Here is an 11,205-nt window from a genome sequence, read left to right on the forward strand (position 1 = left end):
TCATACCAGAGCCTAGAGCAGAGACATCCAATTTTTGCCCACAGACCACTTGTTGGCTGCCATGATAAAGCATCCCCTTGCTAGTCCTCTATTCTAAATGGACAGCAGAACACAAATTATTTAGAAAGATACACCCCAGAACCACGCTTCCAGTTTATCCCACTTGCACTTCATGCCCTCGTAAGCTCTTGACTGCCCAGTAAAGAAAATAATAACAGTCTATATGAATTGCTCACAGCCCACTTGTAGCTGCAATCTTTCCACACTGTTCCTCTGACACAATTAAAAAAAAAAAAAAATAGGCGTGTGCAGACCTACAATGTACATATGGCAAATTCAGTATTCCATGGAGGAATGAACTCTTATAGATGCACTGGTTATGGGGAAGGAACCGCAGGAAACTGGACACTACAAGGCTACAGAACACATTCACGAAGGAAAACAACATCCTAGCTGGTAACATGTATTTGCAGGAGCAATTTTCAATTTAAATTCTTGCAATTCTACATGCAGTATCATTAAACATTTTGGATTAAGAGGGTTTTACATGAAGTCTGTTTAGTGTCCTTCCCTGAGCTGTAATGCTAGTTGTGGAAAGTTTGATAAAACAAACTGTCCAAAATTCGCTCTTTCAGAGGTCAGCCATCATTACACACAGCCAAAGCCAACTAAGCAACTTTCTTTAATCTCCTATTGCAAAATACAAGATGATGTCAGTACAGTCAGTGTGCCAAGCCCAGGGAAAACAATGCAGCAGACATGAAACACACTTGACTAAACAGAGGTCAACCATTAGGATGGATTGAGAGCATCCTACAAGAAATTCTTTTCCCCTGCACTTGCAGAGGGCAGATTTTGATGAGCTTTAGTCTTCCCTATCGCTCCTTCCCAGACGTCTGCACTTGTACACAGGGATCACGACTCACGCAATTAGAAATAACAGCTTTACGGGGATAGACAAAAACGACTCATTGAAACTAGAGCAAGTTTTAGGACAAAAAGCATCTTACAGAGCATGGTGTGGTTAGATTATCTTCATCTGTCCGGTGAGGAGGACTCATCGAATGGGATCTTAATGCTGGCTTCTCATTGTACTTGAATCTTTCCCTGTTTTTAACCAAAAGAGTAAACAGAAAGAGAAGAATTAATTTTCAACAACTTGCGGCACACAAAGGATGCTAATCTTAAAATCTTTTAAAATACACGAGAGAAAATACTTGTCAAGATGTAAAGATCAAAAATAGTAGAATGAAAAAAATGTATTGTTACAGGTGAACAAAAGCTTTAAGCATTCCACTTAAAAATAGCCAAAAAACCCACACCAACAAAAATACCAGAAATAGTGTGTACATCACAGTATATTAAAAAGTGTTCTTTGCATTTTTTCAGTTACTACGTGACCAAACATCTCCCAACAGGTTTTTACTATAAATTTAAGTTAACTGAGAAGGCTGATCTAAGAGAATGGTTTTGAAACAAAAATTACTATACATATGAGACAGCACAGGATAAAATCCAGCAACTCGGGGAAGAAAAAGGAATGAAGGTGATGGCTGGCTGTGTCATAGGGGAGAAGACTTTGGGAAGATCAAAAAAATATGAGGTTAGATCAAGGTATATCTTCATATAATACACAAACCCAAAGGCAAGGGCAAGAACTACATGCACAGCTCAATAGAAAAGCAATGACATGAAAGGCCGGGGTGGAGAGTAACATGTCAAAGAACAAGTCATAAAGACTGTATTAGTCACATTGCATTTCAGCTCTATGTTATGGACTCAAGTGGTGTATATATAGGGGGACGGTAAAGAAAGGCGTGCAAGACAGGACACAAGTGCAGCTTGAATAAGGACAGTCCGGTACAGAAAAAAAAAAGTGGACAGGGTTCTTTTTTTTTTTTTTTTTTTTAAAGAGATTTAGCCATAAATCAAGCATTTGAACAAAAGGAAATTAAGAATAGCAGATACGTGAAGATCATCTTCACCTGGTCTACAGAGCTTTCTCAATTACAGAATAGCGAAAGAAAAGAACGGCCTGCCAGAAAGTAAAATGAAAACGATATGACTTTATTAGATAGGTTGATACAGCAAAAGATCCAAAACACCCTTCAGCACTCTCAAACACACACATATTAAAGTAATGCAAAACTCCCTTTAGTCCATTCACCTTCACAATGACTAGCGACACTGTATTAAAATCAAGTCAGCCCATTAAAATACCTTTCATTCTTTCCATCCAGCAGCAAATTAGACAGTAAGCAATGCCAAAAAGACACTGAGACAAATTAAGTGTTTGTGAACAGAAAGACAACTGTTGGATGTACAATGTAAACTCGTCACTTCTAGGAAGACAAACACAGAAATTCTTCCTGAAGCACAGGGCCCCGGTTTTCATCGAACCAACGGGGAACAGCGAAATATCACAAGTGGGAACGTCCCTTCCCTTCCAGCACCAATAAATACCCACAACACACGCGGATGCAGAGTTACAGTTCCAAAGCAGTAAATGGTTTAGATAAGCAAAGATGTCGAGGTAAAAAAAGATGAAAAGAAATATAATACGACTGTCTTTAGCATTCCAAATCATGGATTTCTTACCACGATTTCATTTGACGCAAAATTATCGTTCATTAAAAGGAGACAAATCTTTGCCCATCAGTAAACCTGCACTTTTATCAGATTTCTTTTCTGAACAATATCAGGTTACCTAACAATTCAATATAGTCCCAATTGTTTAAAATGAGAGAAAACAGAATTCATGCCCCTATCATTAAGAGATTAAGGAATACCAATAAATATTCAAACCAACCCAAGCTACCAGTGATATTTTTAAATTGACAAAATGGGGGAAAGAAGTCTAGATATATTCTTAGTTCTGTATTTGCTATTTTGAAGATGATCTGAAAACAAAGTTGCTTTACTTGATTCTATAAAGAAAATTGGAGAAGACAATTAAGGATGGACCAGAGTTTTGCTCATATCAAGCGTATACTCCCGTTCACTCCCTTTTCCAGCCTTCTAACGTGAGTCAGGCCCCAGAAATCACAGGATTATTGCTTTTTCCTCCCATGGCAGGTGAGTGGAGAATGGTCAGAGTCCTGACACCAGCCCTGTGACCTCCTGCTCCAGCCAAAACAGAGCTAGGATGCGAGAAGGAAGCAATTTGCTGCTAATAAAGGAGATTAGTAAATAATTCCTACTAGGAACAAAGTAAGGGAAACTCACTGGTTCCTCCTGGTACAACATAGCTACACACTGATATTTAACAATGTTTGTCAGTCATAATCTATAAACATACGGGAATTTTCCTATGGAGTCAGAAAGACAAGGTTTTTGTTCAAACCAGACTTCACATTCCTAAAACCAATTATTTTACGTTTCGAAATAAAGATGCACCTTTCTAGCACCAGTTGGCTTGGTCTTCTTCATTTACACCCTAGTTTGCAAGTAAGGTTTGTCTATTTTTTATTTAGCCAGATACACAACTTCTTATAGAAAAGACAAAATCTTCATACACAGATTAAGTATATTGCAAGGTAAAAATAACTATGAAAAGAACTTTCCCACTTGTTTACTTATTTCAAAGGAGAGACTCTTGAGATAAACATTAAAAAAAATACTCAAAAAATTCTCACTGACATTATCTATTTTGCCCCAAGAAATTGTTGTATTCTCTCTAAGAATTTCATCAGGGTTGGAATGCAAATTTTCATCCAAGTGCATGTATTACAGGTCTATGGATCCAGTTTTCCTAATGCACATTCTGAGTGGAGAGACGAGTATAACAGAACAAGATCACCATCTGCTGGGGCTCTCCACAATCTGCACGTTCCAGAAATACTTAATACTTCACATCCTTACTTGCATTGATAGTCGATTCAAAATACAAAGAAAGAAGTGATCTTTATGTTAAATATAGCTAACACCTCGACATATCTTATTTAATACTTATTTACATGTGTCTATTTCCACAAAACATAACAGCTGAAATATTTACCTTCAGTATTTCTTCCTGCATAACTCCTACATTTAACGTAAGTTTCTCATTGCTATGAAGATTCATTTATGCAATCAGAGTTATCAAAATGTTTAATTGCCAACACAAGTTCAGATTTCCTTAGACACAGCTCCGTTCTTGCTATTAGTACTCCCATTAGCAGAGCCATGTCTACACAGCTAAAGTTTTACTTCCAGATTTTTCTACACCAGTAACTTATTCCATCACATTTACTTGCTTCACCTGGCACAAAATAAAATGCAATACAGGTCTCCAGAGAACCTTGGGAACCATCTGTTCATCACCAATGTAGGTATTGGTACAGTCCCACAGGACAATAAATAAAAAGTAAATGAAATAAAGCTTCACTACCCCGCCCTCATTTTAGGGAACTTTGCCAGACCAAGCTGAGTCTTAGGTTCTGATACTGAATGGGAAAAGGGGTCAGATTTCCAATATTCTATGATAATCCAGGTAGCGAAGACATAGAAGTATGGCAAAGAGTACAGGGAGGAGATAGACAAACTGAACCTCAGCCTTCCTCAAACAGGGACGGCGGCAGCTGGGTGCAGAGGGAGGAGTATGTGGCCTCATCCCACTCAAGTAACACCCCAGCTGACAGAACGAGTAAAGAATTCAGAGGAATTCCGTGTGTTGTCAAGCAGCAAATACGGCCTTGCAGAGATATCAATATTCTAGATGTGGGCTAACAGCAGAGAGCTCTGTTGATATCACTTTATTGCTCCCAATACCCAGAGTGACACTTTATTGCGATGGTGCCACTCCACGCGACCAACATAATCTGGTCAGATCTACACCGGGTATCCGGACCTGGCACAACGCCGTCTAACACAGATTTAGCTCAGCTCTTAAAAAGCATTTCAAAAGCATAATACTTTCCTTGTTTTCATTAGGTCAAACCTAAATTTTTTAATTGAGGCTATGTGGACAGCTCTACCCAATGGTTCTTTATAAGACCAAGCCTAAAGCAGTAACGTGGGAACACAGCTGCCAATTTCTCTCTTCTCCACCTTTGTTTCTTAACCCACAAGTTTGCTGTCAAAACCACAGGTTCACATCAGAGCATTTGAGTGTAAAGCAACCAGAAAACCCCCCAGCATTAACACTGCAGGACTCAGAAACAGGAGATGCATCAGTCCTAAGTGCAACTTCTTAAATGACTTTTAGAATTACACATAGTCAATGGATACATAAAAGTTTCAAGATACTCAACCTTGACGTGATTTAAATTGCAAGAGTGCCTGTTTGTCATCTATCCAAATTACGGCTAAAAAAATTTAAAAATGCAAGACTGGGCGCTGTGATATATAACAAACATCAGTGTGTCTAAAAAATGAACAGCTTTTGAAAATGAACCCCTTATGAAAAATATAAGCGAACCCATTAAAAAAGCATTAGACTTCTGAAACAAAACCTGAGAGCATATTCGTAACGCTTTGAAACGAAACAGGAAGTTTCACAAAGAAGTAGAGCAAATACTGACTTCCTCTTGTACAGAGCTTGCTGAGTTTTGAATAATATGCACATCCTATCTCTAGAAGTGCTTCTTTTCAACAAGGCTTTCAGAGAGTTTAAATATCAACTACACTTGAAAACAAGCAAACAAGAAGCAATTCCATTCATGGCTGAAATGTAGCCATGTTAAAAAAAAAGCAACATAGATCTTCATAATCAGTGCAAAGTTGCACTGCATAAGAAAAACCAGAAAGTAAGTATTTAAGAACAGAATGTAGATTAAAATAAAATTTACCCAGGATTCACAAAAAATAGGACAGGGAATAAGCCTGTGACTTTCAACAGTGTCCAACCGACCAGCCTGGCACACCTTCAATACTGCGACAGGAAAACAATCATTAATGACCTGACACATTCCATCCCTTTACCTGCTCTGTAAACGACTCTATACCTGTCTGATCAGAACTAAGGATGCGGCTTCAGTTTACTGGCTCCTGCAAAAACAGACGGTGCAATGGACTGCCATTGCAAGATGCTGCTACAGATACTCATAATTCTGCTGTACAGCTGGAAAGACGCAATACTGAAATGTTTGCATTATCCTAATGACAAACGTGCAGGATCTGGGCATAGGGGGTGCTAGTGACCAACAAAGCACATGGATTTGTAGCAGACAGCATGATGTAAATCAAAACAGTTTAAGTCAAACTCAGAGATTGTTCAGACAAGGATGGAGCCATTGCAAACAATTCTTCCCCACACATGGCAGAGCATCCCCCAGGCAGCAGCTTTAATTTTTAGCCTCATAAGTTTTAACAAGTATAGCTGGTCCAGTCTGAGCTTCTGTAATATAAGATTTATGAAGCTAACAGGAAATATAAAGAAATCTTGCTATTTCATAAAGAAGTCATGATGAAACACAAGATAAGTGTTTAATAAGAACTAAGATGCTCACAAAAAGATAGCTGGCTTATCTGCAGGAATTCCTCTAAAAAAACTGAGCAACAATAATACAACATCCTTTAAATCTATCACCTGTATGCTTGCTTATATTTCTATTCTCTACAGAAAAGAAGCCATTAAAGCTATTTGATATAAAAGCGTCTTTCAGCATTATGACCTTAGACTACAACTTTTAATGTTACATGTTTACTTTCCCACATTTTTTGTCACTTGCTTACTGCACATTCCTTTTATTTTGAACTGTATAGAAACAGCAAAGATTAATCCACCTCAGCTTCATCACTCAATACCACTTCCCAGGTTCCATACATCTATACATCATGCTGAAAACAGGACTGTACAAGAACTCCAAGGGGACAGCAAGTGTTTTGATCTATTTTATAAAAAAATCTGCAGAAGACTTTCAGGCCATCTATGCATTTTTTTAACCACATCACTTCTTCCTTACTGCCTGTCCACATCTGTCTGTGCTTTCCTCTCCCAGTTAAGAAATTTTGTATGAATTCTGTCTCTTGCCTTGTGACCACTGTGCTTTGCCAGCGTAATATCTGAGGTCTGAAAAACATAACCAGAGTGCCAGCTTAGTTGACAGATATTTAGAATGTCACAACAACAGCCATTATTTACTTTCGAAGTCTCGAGTATGTCACCAACTATATGCCAACTATTAACATGAGCAGAGATAATGGTGCAAAGAAGCAGACTGTAATTATTTCTACACTAGCAAAACAGGCTCTTTGTGCAATTCATGGATGCCCCACAGTAACCACCCATCCAAATCACTATAAAGTCCTTTCTTCAGTTACCGCTAAATTTCTCAAACTATCAGTTTGGCCTATTGATTCTCCATGTCAAGTGTCCGTAACAGAAAGAGGAAGGAGAGCAAGAGGTAGGGAAAGAGGACAGAGCTATGGGACATGGAAGACTTACAGGAGCCAGAGAAGAAAACACAATGGAGGAATATAATAACAGAGAAGTATAAAAGTTACCATTAAGTTAGAAGCTATTATCAGAGCTTCTCTATACAAAGTACCAACACTATATTCAAGATGATTCCCTGTGGGAGTGTAATAAATTCATACACACAAACTGAAAGATACAGACAGAGCTTATCAAGTCATATGAGCCAAATACAGAAATCTTACCCATGTGTAAGCAGTGTTGCTGAAGGGGACTCCTCTTGCGAGGAGATCTTCCAGGATTCCTCGAGCTTCGAGTCACTGTCTCCTAGTTCTCCCACTACCCAGTCAGGTAAACAGTCTGGGCTGCTACTCCGAACTCTTGTTGAATTTGGTTCATCAAAATAAATCGACTGTAATTAAAATAAATGCAAAATCAACACTAAAATACATTCACACAAATATATTCTTTACACTGTTAATGTCATTTCTTGCAGGAATATCTGCAGTGTAATATTTCCTTTTCCAAAGAAGTCAGCCAAGTGTGCAAATATTACCTTCCCCATCCACGAAAATAAGTACAACAGGCAACGGTGTAAATGTTTTCCAGTATTTTACTGGTATGGGTAATGTTAGCACAAATTAGGACTGTTATCTCACTGAAGCTGATGCCAGTAATTGACATGGTATATTCAGGTCTTCAGAAAACAAACTGCAGGCTTAACAATACCTATGTGAAATACTGTTATCTTTTCTTTCACAGAGCTTAAATAGCTGGAGTGTGTAGCAAAAGCCAGAATCGCAGATTACTAAAGCCACCTTATTTAAGGACTTTTTCCTTTTACAAGGAGGCAAAATACAGCCTCAAGAGTCTTTTATTAGATCCTTTTAAAAAATTAGACAAAAACCTCATGCTCCTTCAGAAGGCTTATAAGTCTTCTTAGAACCCGAATTTTGAAGAAGAAACAGGTCTCATAAAAGGTTTTGCACAATGAAAGATTTTTTTCCAGCCCCAACTACAAGATATGCAAGAACAATACCTGTATTTACACTCAACTCATTCAGAATTGTTGTTCACATTTATGCCAAATCAAAGACTTAAAAGTGTTTTCAGAATATATTTAAGCAGGGGTTTTTTTAATACAGAAGTTACACCCACCATGTATGAAGGTAAAGTTTTCAGTATTCCTGGTTCTGGTTTGTGTGTAAAAGGACCTTCCAGCACCCCTCGCTTTAGCATGTGGAGCAAAAGCTTGGCATAGAGGTTCCGATTCTTCCTTCCCACCGTTCCTGTCCCTGCTCCTGAGGGTTCGCATAGTTTTTTAATCCACAGTGCACACCTTTGTCGTTCTAAAAATATACAGACACATAATCACTATATATTTTCAGAGCAAATCAAACACATAGAAATAACAGCAGCCATCACCAGTCACCAATCATGTAGATGTTTCTCTTCCGTCCATAAGTTTACAGCAAAACAAACAAAAAATGCAAATGACCAAACCAAAGGAAAAAATGGTCAAATACCTAGACTAAAAATAAACCTTCAACAATAATTCGAATTTATGTCATCCAGAAGTATTTTCTACAAATTCATGTTTATCAGAAGTTTACATGACTTCTAGAAATAGCATGTTCACATTCTCTAATAAGTCCAGAACAGTTAAATCACCTGAAATTCCAAACTCACGGCAAGAGCTGCCTTTAACTCCAGTATACAGCTTGCATGAGCGCTAATACTTTAAATACACAATAAATCTTCACTCATTTTAGAAACCTCTATTTACACAAGCTTTGCTACCAGATGATGAAATTATTCATTTGATTAAACATTTGCAAAGCAAAGTCTTAATTTGTAGGGTTTGTGCTTTTAATAATAACTAGTTTGTTCTAATCATTAGATTTATAAAACATCATTCATTAATTGATGTTCAGATTATTACACATTCCTAAGACAAATTTTCAAAACCTTATCTCTAAAAAATATTTGCAATTTTGTAAGCGCAATCTCAAAAACAAGCTTTTAATTTCTACTGAATTATTTTTTTAAAAATAGAGAAGTTAATGTATTTCTACAAAAGCACATTTAGGTCACCAAGATAAGACAGATAAGCTCAAATAATAGCAACATGTACTTAAAAAAATCCGACTTTAGGTAATGTACAAAACCCCCTTCAATACAGTGGCTTATAACGTCAGACATTAAGCATGTGGTTAAAGAAAGCGATACAAGTACACATAGTAACTCTCTATACACACATTTTTCCATATTTACCTGACCTATGCTGTAGTTTTAGAACATGAGGCTTCATATCCACAACGCAGTGATCAAATTCTGCATCCAGTTTTTCCCATATTTCCTCTTCCCCATTCATTTTGAAACAACACCTGCAAAATTATTCACACTGAAGCAGAAAAGATCCAGTACCCCCATACATTAGCCTCTGCCCGTCTTAGGCTATGCAAAGAGATGCTTTGGAACTATACAGAAAATAAAACTAAATATTTTCTTATGTTCAAATAAACATTAAGAGTGATTATTTGCAAACAACAGATACTCCAGGAAATCTACAAGAATGTGTTTGTTTAGATTTGGAAGTGACTAGTCAACCACACTAAAAGGAGTTCAATTACGCACAATTTGTATAAAACACCTAAAGGAATTTGCGGCACAGCCGCATGTATAAAACGCCTACATGAATTTGTTATAGCGGCATTCATAGAATTAGTTTGGGGTTATAAAGAAAAGGGTGAAAAGAGGAAAAACTGCAAATAGACCCATGAGTTAAAAGAAACAGACAAATGTTGTCAGAATTGTTTTTTAACTACGGAGTGAAAGGCCAAACTCCTCCAAGACCTCCTGCCATTTCCTAGTTGGAGAACGCCGCTTTTCCGCACGTTTGAAATTGTAATTAGACGCTTGTTTGGCCAAATTACCGGCCCCCAAACACGGGTGCGGTTGAACACAACAGCGGGCGGGACCCCCCGGGCTCTCCCCGCAGCGAACCCGCGATGCTCCGTGTGCCCCCTCAGGGAACCCGCGGTCCCCCGTGTCCCCCCTCAGGGAACCCGCGGTCCCCCGTGTCCCCCCGGGCTCTCCCCACAGCGAACCCGCGATGCTCCGTGTCCCCCGTGTCCCCCCGGGCCGCGGGTCCCTCCCCGCGGGCCGCACACACGCACTTTCCCACCTCCCTCCCCCAGGGCCCTTTATCAACCCGCTCCCTGACCGCCTGCCCGGAGCCGGTTTGCAGCGACTGACCGCAGCGAGCGCCCCCGTTCCCACCCGCTGCCGGGATCTGACACCCCCGCACCTCCCGGTGAGCCTCCCCCGGGACACGCCGCCCCTTTTACCTCGCCCTCCACAGCGCCCGGGGCCCGGGTGGGCCCAGCCGGGCCGGCGGGTCCCGGCTCCCCCGCGGCGGGGAAAGGCCGGCCCGGCCGAGCGGCCAACGGTTCAAACCGAGCCCAGCCCCGCTCCCGGCGGCCCCCGCCGGCCCCGCGCGTTTCCGTTTCCGTTTCCGCGGGGCCGCCCGCCGGTTGCCGGGCGACGCGGCCGCGGCCCAGCCCGCGCTGGGGGAGCCGGAGGCGAGCGCTCCCCGCGGGCCGGCAGCTCCGAGGGTGTCGGGGAGCGGTCGGGTGTGGGGAGTCGCTTGTGCCCAGAAGGCGGTAGGGGAAAAACTCTCGTGCTCGGTGGCGGAACGGTGTGCGCTGTCACGGCGCAGGGACGCAATCGCTGCCCGGGGTCGTTAATCACGGTCCCGAGTAATTAACATCAGATGGTGAGCAGCAGTGTGCTAGTCAGGCCCGCTGCAGCGAACCGCCATCAGCGCTACACCCAGTGCCTTTACCCCAAAAATACGTATGCACACA

The 11,205-nt window shown here is 40.5% G+C and overlaps 1 protein-coding gene across 3 annotated transcripts in view; it reads right to left on the reverse strand.

The window, feature by feature from the left end:
- The window catches only part of CEP112 (centrosomal protein 112), a 147,909-nt gene extending 137,089 nt beyond the window's left edge, over window positions 1-10,820 (reverse strand). For 2 of the 3 annotated variants that reach the window (XM_065648055.1, XM_065648054.1), the window contains exons 1-5: window positions 10,687-10,820; window positions 9,611-9,723; window positions 8,495-8,685; window positions 7,582-7,748; window positions 1,011-1,107 (exon numbers count right to left, since the gene is read on the reverse strand). In XM_065648055.1, the coding sequence (XP_065504127.1) occupies window positions 1,011-1,107; window positions 7,582-7,748; window positions 8,495-8,685; window positions 9,611-9,710 (555 nt within the window). In that variant the 5' untranslated portion in view covers window positions 9,711-9,723; window positions 10,687-10,820. Of the gene's footprint in view, window positions 1-1,010; window positions 1,108-7,581; window positions 7,749-8,494; window positions 8,686-9,610; window positions 9,724-10,686 lie in introns of those variants that run through there. The other variant, XM_065648056.1, reaches the window with a different exon arrangement.
- Between the last annotated feature and the right edge of the window lie 385 nt (window positions 10,821-11,205).

The sequence above is a fragment of the Caloenas nicobarica genome, chromosome 18, assembly GCF_036013445.1.
Source record: "Caloenas nicobarica isolate bCalNic1 chromosome 18, bCalNic1.hap1, whole genome shotgun sequence".
In the NCBI taxonomy this organism is placed as follows: domain Eukaryota; kingdom Metazoa; phylum Chordata; class Aves; order Columbiformes; family Columbidae; genus Caloenas; species Caloenas nicobarica.